General features: G+C 40.1%; 1 protein-coding gene across 1 annotated transcript; it reads right to left on the reverse strand.

The window, feature by feature from the left end:
- Positions 1 to 784: 784 nt before the first annotated feature.
- Positions 785 to 6,387, reverse strand: LOC149401940 (alpha-xylosidase 1-like). The gene is made up of 4 exons (XM_089608856.1): positions 6,114 to 6,387; positions 5,354 to 6,033; positions 3,453 to 3,775; positions 785 to 2,658 (listed from the first exon to the last, which is right to left on the reverse strand). The coding sequence occupies exons 1-4, from the start codon at positions 6,338 to 6,340 to the stop codon at positions 1,087 to 1,089; spliced, it is 2,802 nt and encodes a 933-aa protein (XP_089464982.1). The 5' UTR covers positions 6,341 to 6,387; the 3' UTR covers positions 785 to 1,086.
- Between the last annotated feature and the right edge of the window lie 10,827 nt (positions 6,388 to 17,214).

Genomic DNA, 17,214 nt, shown 5'->3' on the forward strand with positions numbered 1-17,214 from the left:
TCTTTCCACACATCTTGCACTAAAAAATAAAGCCAATAAATATAACGTATCAACAACTTCTATGAGAAAACTCGTGAGGGCCTTGAGACTACAGTGGGAAAATGACGTGTTGAGGTTTAAGTTTGATAACCAAGTGGATAAAAAAAAAATGTTTGGAAGACGGGTCCTTGATTGTTTGTAAAACCCCTTTTGATCCTCTATGATCCAACGAAGACAGTGGAGAAGGAACCGGAGTTTAGATTCTCTGAATTTTGAATCCAAATCCATGGCCTTCCATAGAGGGTCCACATTTTTTGAATATTTATCTATGATTGTTTTTTGTTATTTTGGATTCTAGGCCATCATGATAAACAGAATCATCTCTACTAGGCATGATTAAATTTTTTGGATTTCTCAATACGTTGCACCCGGTCATTATCAGAAACATTAGCTCGAGTACCATTATTTCCATGAATCATCCCTTTCTTGGTTTTTTTTGTCACAATAGTGCACTCGTCAGCACTATTAGCTTTTGAAATTTCCTGGATTGAAGCTGGGGCTTCACTATTTTGCTTCAACATAGACTTTGAGGATTTCAAGGCAGGGCTGAGATTTGGGATCAGAACCTCTTTTCTCTTTTTCATTCTTCTACACTCGTAAGCAACATTTATAGCAGTAGGAAGTATTACCCTAAATTATAGATTGTAGAAAACCATCATCGATCTTGGTCCCAATCATTTATTCATTAGGCATATATGGTTATCAACGAGTTCTTTATATATTCAGTGTCTAGAAGACAAAGACGTTGAATAAATCATTAAAAAAAATCACGCCGCATATGTAATTGTGACACCTTTAAATCCGTCACTAAATATTTAAGACATGAAAGCACAATTGATCAGAAAGAACCATCTAATTAAACAACATCAAGGACTAACAAAAGACTCAGAATTCAGACGCTCCTCTGTTTGCATGGACAAGGATGAACACTCTTTCGTTGTTTTATTACTTCATCTCTTGTCCAGCAAAAAAAGTGATTACAAACGAAACACAAAATAGATTTCAATATTAAATAATACCATGATATAAAATAATCCGAAAAACGATCTAATATGGGCTCGCCATTTTCCATGAGAGAGCAAAGTTTTTGCCGACGAGCAGAGTCAAACCCTGAACCTCGACCATCATGCTTTTCCCTCTCTTCACCGCCCCTTCGTCTTCCGAATCATCGCCGTCAATATGAACGTGCTCCGCCGAGCTCAGCTCCGCGCCATCAGAGCTCGCCGGAGCTCCATCGACCTCGACCTCGACCTCCGACGCCTTTCCGATCCCGCTCAAGCCGAGAACGCTGACCTTCTCCAAGGTCCACCCATTGTCCACGGCAAACTTGCCCTCCTTGACCTCCGACCACACCTTGACCACTCCCTTGCTCATGGTGGCGTAGAACTCCACCAGCGTCGCCTTCCCGCCGGAGAGGCTCATCTCCGGCGACTCGTCGTCGTCCAGGAAGAGGCTCCCCTCGGCCCGCCCTTCCGGCGATCCCGCCGGGAACGTCACGACGAGGCTGAACGGAGTCTCCCTCGCCTCCTTGGAGATCATCCCGCCCCGCTGCATCGGGACCACCAGCCCCTCGTACACGTGGACGTTGACGACGTGGAGGGGCGCGTCGAGCGCAACGTGTTTCCCCTTCTCGGAGTATATGGCGTTGGACATGTCGAAGAGGCTGTACCAGCTCCCGGGAGGAAAAAGCGCGCTCACGCTCGTCCTGTCCTTGTCGAGCACGGGAGAGACCATCACGCCCTTCCCGAGAAGGAACTGCGTGCTCACGTCCCGGCACGCTTCGTACTCCGGGAACGAGAAGAACAGAGGCCTCGCGATGGGGCTCCCGCTCAAATGAGCCTCGTAGCTCAGGGTGTACAAGTAAGGCAACAGACGGTACCTCATCCCGAGGGCGTTTCGGGCAGACTCGGCAACGGAGGACCACTGGTAGAGCTCCTGCCTCGGGGAGTAGAAGTTGGCATGATCTCGGGAGAAAGGGTAGAACGCACCGAGCTCGATCCAACGGTTGCAGAGCTCCTCGGTGGGGGCGGGGTAGAAACCGCAAATGTCGGCCCCGACCATAGGGACTCCGAAGATCCCGAAATTGAGAATGGTGGAGATGGAGTACCGGAGGTCTTCCCACGTGCCCTTGTTGTCGCCGGTCCAATGAGCGGCGTATTTACCGGACCCCACGAAGGTGGATCGGGAGAGGATGAAGGGCCGTTTTCCCTCGAGGCCCAGGAGGGCCTCGTGGGTGGCCACCGACTGGGAGAACCCGTAGAGGCTGTGGGCGTCGTACTCCCGCACACCGTTGTAGTGGACGGCGCTCGTCGCGATGGTCTTGAAGCCGATGGGGACGCTGGCCCCCGACGCGTTGATCTTGTACGGCGGCTCGTCCCACTTCGTGCTCGTCACGTTCTTGCATTCGAGGCAGCAGATCCAGCCGGGGCCCGTCCCCGACGGGCACTGCACTCCCTTCGGGATCTTGCATTTGCCTGTGCAGAAGTTGGAGGCCTCGTTCATGTCGATCCACAGGCCGTCCACCGGCACCAGCTCGTGGAACCGCCGCACCTCCTCGCCCCACCACTTCACCGTCCGCGGGTTCAAAAAGTCCGGGAAGTGCACGGGACCCGGCCATACCTGCATTCAGATTACGATTAATAAAACCTTAAACTTCAAACAAATGAGATTTTCAATTAGACATGAGTTTTTTTTTTTTTTTTAATCTAGTGCATTTTCTTATTTTGTTTAATTTCTCTGTATGTGCATTGGTTTCTCAAACAAGTTTAGACTCTGTTTATTATATTCACTGTAATTTCACTGTAAAACAGAGACAATTCCTGGATTTATATATTATTACTGTTATATCATTTGCTAATTTTTCTGAGCTCTAACAATCTAGTGATTTGGTTGGAGGTCAGAAAAATTTGTAAATGATATAACAATAATGATAATGTTGTATCATTTACTAATTCTAGTCATTTGGACCCAAGTATTGTTGGTCTACTGGTCAGGTCCTTGGTTTATTTCCTGAGTCCGATTCTCAATTGCCAAAAGTTGCGGGGTCAAGAAAAGAACAGTAAATTTTAAATAAATAAAAAACAGTGACAAATCTAGTCATTTGGAAAGTCAGCTGTAAGAAAAAAAAAATAACCAATGCTTTACAATTATGGAAGAACTAGTCAAACTTAAGCTAAAATAACATACCGCATTCAAATTTCTATATCCTCTACGTAATTCAAATTTCAAACCACTCTTTCTTGCTCTAGTTAATCAAGTCCAAGTCCAACCCGCAACAAGTGACAAATCCAGGATTTATAACATTACTGTTACATCATTGACTATTTTTCTGACCTCTATCAATCTAGTCATTGAAGAACTAGTCAAACTCAAGTTAAAATAACTTTTACCGCGCGTTCAAATTTAAAACTGACCTGTGCGAGGTAGGGCTCGCCCTCGTACTTGATGAAGACGTCGTTGGCCATGCCTCGGGTGTAGACACCGTAGCTCGCGTTGACTCCGATCCCGGGGTCGATGATCACAATGTACTTCATCCCCATCTTGTGGATCTTATCGAGGAACGCCAGAAGCTTCTCGCGAGGGTAACTTTTCTGGTTGAGAGTGAAGTCCTTGTGCCCGTCCATGTGGTCGTCGTCGTTCCATATCACGTCCAGAGGGATCCGGGCCTTTTGGTAATTCGCCACCACGTCCTCCACCACCGACAGGTTGTGGTATCCCCATCTACATTGGTGAAAACCTGCGTTGTAAATTAAAATTTACTATCGTTTTGTTACGAATTAACCGGAAAAAAACCAATTTCGCTAACCGACCGGTAAAAAAATCGGATAAAACTTAGTTGATGAGTCATGTATCAAATGAAAATAAATCAAATTAATCCAGCTGGGATCTTAAGGGGAAGAAAAAAAAAAATTAAACAAGCGATTAACCGAGCTTAACTGAAACATAATGCTTCTTATTTATTTACTTATTATAATGATCTCCTAATATCTAAGATTCTCAACACATTGAAACACATCTGTGTTTAGCTTAATTTACCCACAAGGAAACAGTAAAAGTACAACGCTTTTTGGGTCAGATTCATGATGAACAATACACATAAATAAAATAGCTTAGATTTATCGTCACCTAACATCCCAAGATACTAGGCATTGATTGTACTTACTTAGATTATAAGCCTCGACTTATTTTTTTTCCTGCATCTACCGACACAAAATCAGCAAAATAAACTACGAAGATGGACAATATAATCAAAATTGGACCCCATTAAACACAAATGTTATGGCACCCCCAAAAATTGCTATATCATATTACTTATCAAAATTGTGGCCCTAATTTTAGATTGTCACACATGGTCATAAAGAAGAAATTTGTGATGTTAAAATTGTCACACATGGTCCTAAAGAAGAAATTTGTGATGTTTTCGGGGTCCACACCCACATGCCACTATTAAGAAGAAAATTTATATAAAAGAAAATCACGGATTATAAATTGCCTTTTAATTTATTCTTTATATAAGCGCTATTAAATAGAGTGCCATCTATAGGTATAATTAAAGACTGTCTGTTTCGTGGACCAAACACCATAATTAAAAGTTTCTACTATTAAAGATCCGCCACAAAAAGTTGTTTATGCAGAGATACGGCATCGGAGAATAATAATGCAAAGGTTATATTACTAATTGACCAAATCCACCAACCATACTTATTATACTGAATACGAAGGTTAAATTAATAAAGAATCCAACACATTTAATTTACCCGAGTAGACAAGTTATTCCATCGATATTTAAAAATAAGTAAATAAATAAAAGAGAACAATTGTTCTCTCGATCATGTAATGTGAGTTGATTTAACATGTACAAAATCTGTAGTCTGTCATATTAATTAAAATATAGTTCATCTATCCGAAACTTATTTAATTGTTGATCGTTCAAAGTATACGAAAAACTATACACGGACCACAAAATCAAACCACACAGAAAAGATACATAATAAAAAATTAAGGGCACTCGAATAATATAAACAATCAAACACTTACCTTCGACCGCATAAAGTGATTCAAAACATTTTGTTTATAATCCTAGACTAATAGCATTTTTTTTAAGAAATTTGATATCTAAATAACTTGAATGATATTCACCCTACAAAATAAATAAATAATTAATTATACTATAACTTTAACAAAAAATTAAATTGTTATTGAAAAAATTAAATTAAATAAACAAGTTTCAGGGTTCCCACGACAACTTAAATACCATTAATAGTAAATAAATAAAAAAAACTAAAAAAATGATGTATTAAATGAATGTCCTTACCGAGAGACCAGTAAGGCATCGCAGCAGGCCTTCCGACAAAGGCAGTGTACTGATCAACAACAGCAAGCGGAGTCGGTCCGGCAAAGAAGTAAAAGTCGAAAACACCCCCAATAACCTTGTACGTCAGCGAGTCTCCTCTGTAGAAAACATCCATGCCGTTACTATTCAGCAGAAGCACCGCGTGCGCGTACGCGCTTCCCCCGGAGCTCCGAAGATCCATGTAAACCGGGTGCGACCCGTAGAGATCCGCGTTGAGATTGATCGCCGAGATGTCCGTCGTGTAGAGCGTGTACGGCTCTCCGGGCCGGATCTTGATCCCGTTCGCCTGAGTGTTCTCGCCCAGTCCGTACAGCGACGCGCCGGAGGGAAGCCGCGTCGTCACCTCCAAGTACTGGTCCTTGAACACCATTTCTCCGAACGCGTCGCCGGATTCCGAGCTCGTGTTGAACAGAACCTGACCGTCCGATTTCCTCTTCACCGCGAACCCGAACGGGTCGGGCTTGAAGACCACCGTCAGACCTTCGCTCGAATACGAACCGGAAAAAACCGAGTCGGAAGCACCGGCTTTCCGACCCGAGAAACCGGGCGGGGATTCCCTGGGGATGAGGCTGTACGGTACTTCCCACCTCTGCTTCTCCGCGTCGGAAATGTGGACACGTAAGCGGTCTTCGGTCTCGTGCCTGTTTGTTTGACCCGGGTCGTTACGATGACGTGGCGGCCGATGAATAAATTATTAAAGAAATGATAAATAAATACTGACTTGACGAAGAGTCGGAGGTGAGAGATGTCCGGGCCGTAGAAGTTGTTCTTGCTTTTGACTTCCAGGTGGCCGACGATCCCGCCTCCGGGGGCTTCCTCAACGCTGATCAGACGGTAGCCATTCCCGATCTTGGAGGGGATTTTCTTGGGGGCGCACCGTGCGACCGAGAAGCAGAGGATCAGAGCCGCCAGGAGAGATAAGGCGGTCTTGAACGGTGTAGAGGCCATTTCTTCAGTGAGTGAGTGTGAACTGAAGAGGTTTGGAGTGACTATTAAAAGAGGAATTAATGACATTTTTGGCCCCTCGTCTTTGACCTCTTTAACACATTGGTCCCTGATTAAAAAAACTGGCAATCTTGGCCCATTATGATAGTCGCTTTTTCACTCTCAGTCCTTCTGTTAAAAAAACCGTCAAAACAGATGAAAAATGGATCATGTGCGCATCACGTGACTTTTAAATGAGGACAAAATCGTAATTTAATAATAAATTAAAAAATAAATCATATTACAATTAAAATTAATAAAATAAATATAAATAAAAATAAGAATTCTAAAAATAAAAAGAAATATCTTCTTCTTCTTCAGTCACGCACTCACGCACCATCAACCGAGCTCGACAAAACAAGGGTCTTTACCTCGTTCGGCGCTTTACCTCGGTGAAAAACAAGGGTCTTTATCATCCCCACGGCGAATGTACGTGACAGGCCTATCCTTCGCCGGTACCCGAATTCAGTGGCCCTCTTCATTCTCGTCCCAGACGAGTATTTCCTCTCTCTCGGGCAAAAGAAGTACCATTTTAGGTCTCCGAGTTAACTCACAAACTAGATCAAGAAGACATACAAAATTCAAAAACAAAAGAGGAACAAATGGATTAATTACCAGGAAGATCACATGGGTCGTACTTGTAAATATCAAGCTCTGTCACGGCTTCAACAGAAAAGGTTTTACCCAAAACCTTTCTCTTCAGATAGAACTTAACGAGCTCAACATCAGTTGGATGAAATCGAAAACTTCTTTCTATTTCGTCGTTTTGTGGTCGCTCTGAATCTTCTCTCACACTTCCCATGGTTGCTCTGTTCTCCAAGTTCTCAGTTCCATTTCGATTCTCGCAAAAGAACCTTCTCTTTTGACATTTTTACCCTCGTCTGCTCTCCCAATTTTACCTCCAGTGCCACACAAGAACAAACTCCCCGTTCATTCATACTCAGAGCTCAAATTCATCGGAAATGTCTGTGGCGACGAAGCTTCAGTCACCGGTCTGCGAACCGCGAGCGATTCTTGGTCCTGGAGGTAATCGAGATATTAGGGTTTCGGACAAGTCCGAGAGTCTGAAGAAGAACAAGACGCCGCAGAGAACCGCCGTGACGGCGGCGAGAAAGCCTGTTTCGAAAGTGTCTGTGTGAACGATGGCGTGAGCGCAGAGAATGACTTGACGAACTAGGTCGGCGGGCTCGGAGACGGCGGCGAACTCGGCGGCGGAGCTTGGCGATGGGTGAAGCGAGATCGGAAATTCGCGCCGAAGATGAGGTCGCCGTGGCGGCGGAGCAGGAGAAAGGCGTGGGGTTGGGCGAGCCTCCAGGAGTCAGATCCGAGGGGGCCGAGCCTCCAGGAGTCAGCGGCGGCGCCGAAATCGACGCTTCGGGTGAGGGAGAGGCGGGCCCGGGCGGGCCATCGGTTGGGGTTCTCGGCCGAGGGTTTGGAGTTCTCCGAGTGGGAGTGGGAGTGGTCGGCGGTGGCGGAGGTGCGAGGCCGAGTGGCTCTCCTTTAATTTACTCGGAGTGGGAGTGGTCGGCGGTGGCGGAGGTGCGAGGCCGAGGGTTTGGAGTTCTCCGAGTGGGAGTGGGTTCTCGGCCGAGGGTTTAATGAAGAGAAGACAGAGAGAGAGAGAGAGAGAGAGTGAGAGAGAGAGGGCTTTAATTTTTTTTTTTTTATATATAATGTTAATTTACTGCAATACTCTTCTTTAAATTAACACGTGACAGACACATGATCGTTTTCCGGCAATTTTGACAGAAAATTTAACAGAAGTACCAAATATGAAAATTGTCTGGTCATAATGGGCCAAGACTGCAGGGTTTTTTCATCAAGGACCAAGGTGTTAAAGAGGTCCAAGACGAGGGGCCAAAAATGTCATTAATTCTTAAAAGAGAGAAGAAGCGGAGATAGATAGGGTACGTGGTACAGTGCACGTGATTATGATGGACTGTAGGGCCAGCCAGCCAGCCAGCCAATCAACGGCCCATGATCGTTTTTCCAAGATCTATACAAATGGTGATAACAAATCTAAATTCCTAGCAATAAAAATTAAAGAAATAAATAAATAACAAATCCTAATAATTGAGAACAAAAATTAAATCTGAAAACCTCAAAAACTGACAAGTCTGTTCTTCGAAGTTTAAACCTCAACCAGTAAAAAGCAGCTCACCTAAACACGTTGTACATTATTAAAAAAAAAAAAATGAGAAATTTTACACTATTATCAACAGAAGTAAAAGTTCATGCATATTAATAAAACGCAAATATCTAAATTGTCCATGGTCTATACGAGAGCTCGTAACGAGACAAAAAACAATGGTGGCACACGAAAACGTGAAATGAGTGAGCAGAGGATAATTTCTGGCGCGCACTGAAATAGATAATAATACAGCACTCACGGGAGATCAGGGAGCACAGTAAGACCGTGTAGACTATCCCGCACAAGATTGAAGCTAGTTTCTTCCTTGTCACGTTGTACACTGCCTCACGAATACAAACAATTTTAGTTACGAAGACTGAACGGAACCCGATTTCCTATGTAAACGTATCAGCTAGCTCTTCACGAGGATTTTGCTACGGTACTCTGTCTGCTCTGAGATTTTGTTTCCTTAATTAATTTTTTTTAATTCTGCGTTTTCTAACACCATCTAGTGCTTTAATTTAGTCTTTTTATGCGACTGTCCTCCCTCCTATATTAATTTATTTTATTGGGGCAGGGGGTATATTTTTTTGACAAATTAACGTTAATTCCTATGATTTATTGCATTCTGACGTCACAATATAATGTAAACTCATTTATATTATTTTTTTATTATATATAATTCGTTTAGAAAAATTTGGAAAATATATTAGTAAAGATTTATAACAAGTTTTGAAAAAAAAAAAAAAGTGAAGAGAATACACTCAACAGTTATTTTTTATGTTTTAAGTGCTGTAAACGTAGAGATGAGTATCATGTTGTTCACTCATTACTTGCATGTTAGAGATTAAATATATTTAGATTGGTTGGAGTGCGTTATGATGAACTAATAAATCAACTTTTATATACGTGTCAATCTGTACTTAATCAAGTTTTGAGTATTTCGCATTTAGGGATGCTTTCATTAAGCTTTTTCGAGAGGGTATCTCCACCAAATCCGCTTTCCATTGTTCTCATGGAAGCCATCTCCAAAGCTTTGTTCCATATTTTTTTCATCCAGATTTAGTCATTTCGGAGCTTTTATGGTATCAAAATTAGTAGACAAAAAAAACATGTTTTTTCTTAATATTCCTAGAAACTATACTATCTTCCACTCAATCTTTGTAAGCGCAGGCCTTGCCCTACTCATGAGTCCCTGGTTTACTTCTAGATGCGATTTTGTCACATCTAAAATCTCAAGTTTCTTGATAGAAAATGTTATTGCACTTTTTATAACCAACAGAAGAGTTAGAGAGAATTCAAACTCACGGTTTTACTTTGCTCTCTTTTCTTTTTTAAGTTATTTTACTGTGATCTTTGATTCTTATATAATACCTATCTTGAGTTAAAAATCTAAAGCATCAGTAGCATATGTCATAAATGCCAAAAATGTGCCAACGGAAAATTACGACTACTTTTCTATACACAATTTTCGGTCTATTCTTATTAAAATATAGGGTGATTTGCACGTGTATAGTTAAGTGCGTAACGACGTCGCTAAATTTTTCATAAAACTAGTATTACACCTTTTAAATATACGAACAAAAGCTCAAAACTTTGATGGTTTAAGATAGAAATTAAGAAACGTGATTGTCCTTCGACAACACCAAGGACTAAAACAAAGATATTTGCTAAGACATTTCTGCCTTTAGTGAGACAAATTTATTTTCTTCTTCTTGCAATTCATTGTCAATGTATATAGTTTTTGCTTGCATGCAATTATTAAGTTAAACTAGATAACAGGCATATCAGGTACATGCATGCCAGCTATCATGTCCGTGTAAAAAACATATACAGACATATATATAGAGGTAGATATAGATCTAGATATCAAATGTATACATTATGTATAATAGCGTGTACCGTACATCTTGTGTGTGCGTGTGAACTGCACTTAAAAGAAGAAGAAAAATCGTAAACTATGTAAGATGAAGTGAAAACTTTTATGTCTTCGTATGAGGGAAAGTGGAAAGATGGATTTAAAGTGGAGTGATTGACTTATGAAAATTAATCCTTATGATATTTGGTTGAGTGGATGGAAAGGAAAATGAAGAGATTGATTTTCCATAGACTCATCAAAATTTATTCCTCCCAATTTAGATGGATTTGAAAAAAAAAAGAGTAAATTATAAATATAACATTAAATAATCATTAATTATTATATACATATAAAAATAATATAATAATGTTAGTGCATTAAATATGAATCATTTCTCTCTATTTTTCATTTATACTAAACAACAAAATAATATATTATAATCCTTTTTTGCATTATACCAATCAACTTTAATTCATCCATCTATTTTTCTCTCTTTCCTATGAGGATAAGATCTCCGCTAAAAACGCTATATTGGGCCTAAGGCCCAAATAATGAATTGTGAGCATTAGTCTGGCTCAACCCGTCCTCTTTTCAGTCATCATTTTTGTCTTGTGTTTGGGGTTTGTTTCAATCATTTTCTCACTATATATAAACAATTATGTGTATTTGGTTTGATTAAGTATAGAGTGTAGTAGATTTAGGAATATGACTTTTTTTTTTTATTATTATGTTACTCGTTGAAGCTCAGCATATAGTTCACAAACACAAGACTCTCCTTATTTGGTGTTGAGTATTCAAACTTGGTATTAAAAGTTTTGTATTTGAAATGTCAATTTAGAATTTCAGTTTTTAAACACTTCAATTTGATGTTTTTTTTCAGGGTGCTCAACATACATGTAATTCGAACATGAGTTTCCAGAGACACATAATAAAATTTCCGTCTATTTTTTTAGTGGGTAATAACATAGACGGTTAAAATGGTTGTTGTTGCCCAGTTTCTAACACAATAGAACTCTACCATTGTAAAATGGCTCATCACGGCAACAATAATACTGCGTTGCGATGAGAATCCTATTTTAGTAGTGGTTTTTTACAACGGTACAAAACTCGTTGTAGAATCTTCTTACAACGATTATTTTTCGTTGTCGAATCCAAAAAAATAGTTGTGACAAGGCATAATCTTACATAATACATATTATAAATCATGTATATACTAACTGTTATGCCGTTATTTTCACATGGTGTAAATAACACCCCAAGAGCAAAAAATGACACGTCAAGCCCGTACATAAGGCCCAAGCCCACAAACTTCTTGAAAAATCTTCAAGACAAAGTCATAACATAACCACCCGATCGGCAGAAGAAAATGACCACCCGGTCAGCCAAAGAAATGACCACCCGGATGGCCAAAGAAAATGACCACCCGGCCGGCCAAAAAAGAAGATCATCAGGTCATCTTCACTCGGCCAAGATCACCCGGTCATCTTCACTCGGCCAAGACCACCCGGTCATCTTCACTCGGCCAAGACCACCCGGTCATCTTCACTCGGCCAATGTCACCCGGTCATCTTCACCCGCCCAAGACCACCCGGTCATCTTCACTCGGCCAAGATCACCCGATCGTCTTCACCCGGTCATCTTCACCAGGCCAAGACCACCCGGTCATCTTCGCTCGGCCAAGATCACCCGGTCGTCTTCACCCGGTCATCTTCACTCGGCCAAAGACCACCCGGTCATCTTCACTCGGCCAAAGACCACCCGGTTGTCTTCGCTCGGCCAAGACCACCCGGTCGTCTTCACTCGGCCAAGACTACTAGGTCGTCTTCACCCGGTCGTCTTCACTTGGCCAAGATCACCCGGTCATCTCCGCCAAACCAAGTACTTTTCATCAAACCTCTTGGCTCCTATAAATACCTCACCCATTCACAACACAAGGGAAGTTTCTCTCAACTTGTCAAAACTCTACAAAAATCACACCACCACTTTCTCTCTCTAGAAAACATAGAGACAAGTATAAATAGTTTATCAAAAACACAATACAACACGACTAATGTTGAGCGTCGGAGAATGCGCCGAGGGAAAACCTCCATCGTCCCTCTAGATTCACGTTTTCTTGTGGTTAGGTGAAAGTGCAAGGATTCGAAGACCCGACGAAGAACGCGAAGAACGTGGACGATTCGAAGACCCGGAGACTCGAAGATCCGAAGATCCGGACGCTAGAAGATTCGAAGAACACGATGAACACGAAGAACACGAACACGTAATAAACATGAAGAACATGGAAGATTCAAAGGGTTGAAGACTCAAAGAAGCAAAGACTCAAGAACTCAACGAAGAACATGAAAGATCCCAAGATCCGGAAACTCAAGGACTCGGAAACCTGAAGATCCGAATAACACAAACACGACGAGAAGAGAATAACTTCACCAAACTCGACCTACGTGCGGTCATATGGTCCGGCCCTAGATCGAACCACGGACGGTTCTTAGTGCTAATCCAAAAACTCGATTAACACTAACGAATGTATCAACAGATACTCAAGAGGTATCAACAGAAAGAATTAATTGAAAATTTGAAAAATATCAAGTTTAAGTCTCAACTCAACAAGTATGCATACAAAGATCTGAGTGAAATTTTAAAAGATATTTATTTATGCTCCAAAGGTATGAGTATAAATACTTATATGAACTACACAAATATTAAGTTTGAGTTCGAAAGGTCTATAAAAAAAATATAATGTTTGAGCTCAAAAGGTACAAGAATAAAGATTTGAATGAAATTTTAGTTATAAACTATTATGTCTTAACTCTAAAGGTATGAACACAAAATTGATTGAAATTTTAATTCTTGGAAGGTATGAGCACAAAAGCATAAATGAAATTTCAAGAAATTTGTCCAAAAGTATGAGAAAAGATGTGTAGATGGAATTTCCAATAAAAATCAAGTCTATGCGCTCAAATTATTAGGTAAGAGATATTACACCATTTTTTGTGTTGATATTGTCAAAAAGTATGAGAAAAGATATGTAGATGGAATTTCTAAGAAATATTGTCCAAAAGTCTGAGAAAAGATATGTAAAATGGTGTATTGATATTTCTCAGGTAAGAGATATTACACCAAAATAGTGTAATATCAACACTAAATCTTGTGCTAAGAAACATCTCTTCTTAACTTGAAGAAATATTGTCTGATTCATGTCTCTTCTCATTAGGTAAGAGTACAAAGAATTGGATGAATTTTAAAGAAACATTACCTTTTTCGAATGACATGGGCGTAAGTACTTGATTCAATGAAATTTCAATACCAAGGTTGTGTCTCTAGCGATAGGTGGGAGGGTCGAATCCGGCGTGTATTGGCTAAGTCACTGCGTTTGGGCTAGGCTTCTTTCATCGAAATGTTTGGTCGACTCAAGCATGAACCAACCTTTGGTTGCTCATGTGGCCAACGATTCCTATAAAACTGGATAGTTAGTGAGCATAGTTATGAATGTACATGAACCATGATTGCTCACTAATCTGAGATGGTACTCATTTTCACTAGGTGCAATTCGTTACGCCACCGTAGTGGGACGGACTGTGGCTATTGGTGGATTTCCCTGAAATATAAAACTTGGGTTCTTTTGTCTTGGTGTTTTATTCCGTGCTTGTTTGCATTATGTTTTTATTTCCTAAACTTGTTACATAGTTTTTTATTTTCATATTGCTAATAAAAGTTATTTTATATATTCAGTAATCATGTCAAACCCTATTATGGCCTTATTATCAAAAGACGTACTTACATGTGAAAACTTCCCTAAGTGGAAGTGGAACCTGAACATTGTGCTACTGAGTGAAAGCATTCGTTTTATCCTCACCGAAGACAGACCTCCGCTTCTTGGTCCTAATGCCTCTAGAAACCTATAAGAGGAGTATGACAAGTGGGTCACGACCAATAACAAAATTGTGGCCTACATGCTCGCAAGCATATCTGATGCGTTGCGAACGAAGATGGAAGGGAAAGAGACGGCTTTGGAGATCCTTGACGCACTGTAACAAATGTTTGGGATGCAGAGTGAGCAAGCCCGTATTGAACTCACCCGTAAGTGCACTAGCACTAGGATGATTCTGGGAACTCCGGTAAGAGACCACGTCATGAAAATGATATACTACTTTACTGAAGTTGAGCTCCATGGAGCACAGATGGATGAGATCACTCAGGTGGGAATCACACTGAACTCCATTTCGAGTGACTTCATACAGTTCACGTCCAACTATATTATGAATAAGTTGAACTATGGACTGTCTCAACTGTTGAATGAGCTATAGACTTTCGATTCTATCACTCGACCTGGGAGGAACAAAGGGTCGACAAACTATGCTGACAAGAGTTCCTCGGCCAAAACCAAGAAGAAATCCTCTTCTGGTGCTGAGTCATCTAAGGCACGCCCTAGCTCTTCTAAGGGGAAGGTTCCTGTTAAGAGATGAGGGAAGAATTTCAAGAGGAACGGAAATGGGAAAGAAAAGAAGCAAGATAGCGTTGGTAAATACTACCACTGCAACACTGAAGGCCATTGGAAAATGCATTGTCCTTTATACTTGGCTGAGCTTGAAAACAACAAGAAGAATGTTGGTACGTAACCTTAAAATTCATGATTAAAGATATCCTAAAAATGTTTTGATGATGATTAATCATGAGCATACTTATTTTCATGTTGCAGAGTAGATCTGATGGAGCACGAAAGTGTCGATGAGCTTGCTGAACAATGTCGGATTCAAGCTCGAATTCTAGAGAAGCTCATGCTCCGTTTGAAGATTTAATATTTTGCTTATTTAATTATTTTCATTGTTGGATTAATATTTATTTTTGAACATGAGGATGTGTCATAATAATTATCCACTTTTCTGGATTGTAACCTTTTATTTGAGGTTATTTCGGATACGATGAATCTTTTCTTTCTTTATGTTTAATTACATTGTTTATAAGCACATGGGTGTTTCATTAAATATTTTTCTCCTTATTTATTGAAAGCCTTGCCTTGAATGTCTTTATGATATTATGAAATGCATGAATGTCTAGAATGATATAGAATGTGAAGGTTATAAGTTACCGTTCATGTACTATAAATATGAAGGATATGAGTGTATGTTCATAAACACAATGGTTTCATAATTTTCTATGTTGTAAATCTCTATTAGAACTTTAGTTAGCTTTAAGGTTATCTTTATTTCTAGTTATTGAATATGTTTTTTTTTATGTTAAGAACTATTTCGAGCAATAGCTGCGTCTAAATATATATTACCTTATATCGACAATGATTTGTGCGAATAAAGGTAATATGGAGACACAAAAAAAAAATAGTGTTGATGATTTAGTTAAGTGAGAGCATCCTTAATGGAACCTTGTCAATATTGATTAATAAATACAAACTTCCTTTACTGGAACACAGCCATTTGAATTAAAAGAGTGGGAGCATCCTTAGAAGGAACCTAGCTACTCTTATTAAATAATTGAGTGGGAGTATCCTTTTGATGGATTCTAACCACAAGCATCGAATTATCAAAAGTGGGAACATCCTTATATGAAATCTAGCCACTATGAGAAATCAAATTATTGAGTGGGAGCATCCTTGAATGGAACCTGACCAGTGTCGATCAAATGAGGAATCCTTAAAAGGAATACGGCTTCGTATGATCAATGACATAATAGCAACATCCTTAACATGATTCGAGCCTCACAAAACCGTCCAGCCATTATGGCAATTAAAGTCATTAACTAATACTAATGCCAAACGTTTTTGCTCAGCCTTCCGTTTGAAATCTTTCAGAGACCAAAACCGACAAACTCAATGCATGCAAAACCGTCCAGCATTGTGCCATTCAATGCACGGTACAACATTAATTCTTATCATATCAAAACAAGTTATTTGTGGAATTAAAAAACGTTATGAAGTGACAATTGGAATAAAAAAAATAAGGATTGGCCCAAGGTCCAACTCCGAGACATTCCCGAAACCCGAAATCGAGCCCGAGCCCGAGACCGGCTCGGCTCGGTGGCGGCGTGTGTGTGCGCGCGGTGTTAAGAGTTAACCCACCCACACTCTCATCTCTTGCATTTGCTTATAGACTAAAGAAAGATGATGTATATATACACAACACAATGCACTTAGCCCAACCTATGTGGCCTTCTTGAAATTCACTTCATTTACACGTAACAAATGTGTTCTTTGAGTATACTTTGAGCATCAATTTCTCATTCATTATAGCTCCGATTTTAACAAACTTATAATCGATATTATACTTCATTCCGCAAGGAATAATAATACGAAGAAATTATCAAATTCCGTTGAGTGGATCCTACTCAAATCTTTGTCTAAAATCAGCCCATTTGATAATACATATTTTTTATTATCTAAATTTTCTCTAATATTTCAAAATATATAAATATGATGTTAATATTGGAGATATCCAAAAAAAAAAAAATTGTGTCTAGAAGACTCAAGACTCGGACCCAAAGACTTCTTGGGCTGTGTAAAAAAGACTTGATTGGACCGATCCAACCTTCTTCAGAACGCTACCTTGAAGTGGGGGCGTAAGTTCGTGCCAAATTCCCAGCTAAAAAATTATCCCTTGCTTCTGAAAAAAACAATTGAAATGAGTTGAAAACGAGGCACAAAGACGTGGACTCAAAACGAAAGCAAAGCGCCATCGGCTGAAAATAAATAAATAAATTTAGTCATAATCGGTCCAATACTGACCCGGACTTGAAAGACGGAATTCAAATCCAGTTTAATAAAAAAAATATAGAAACGATAAAACGCATACCCTTTGAAGCAGACGTAAAATAAAAAATATTAATTAGTAAAAACAAAAA

Source organism: Urtica dioica, chromosome 3 (genome assembly GCF_054948205.1).
Source record: "Urtica dioica subsp. dioica isolate 48M chromosome 3, U.dioica_male_clone48M_v1_H2, whole genome shotgun sequence".
NCBI lineage: Eukaryota > Viridiplantae > Streptophyta > Magnoliopsida > Rosales > Urticaceae > Urtica > Urtica dioica.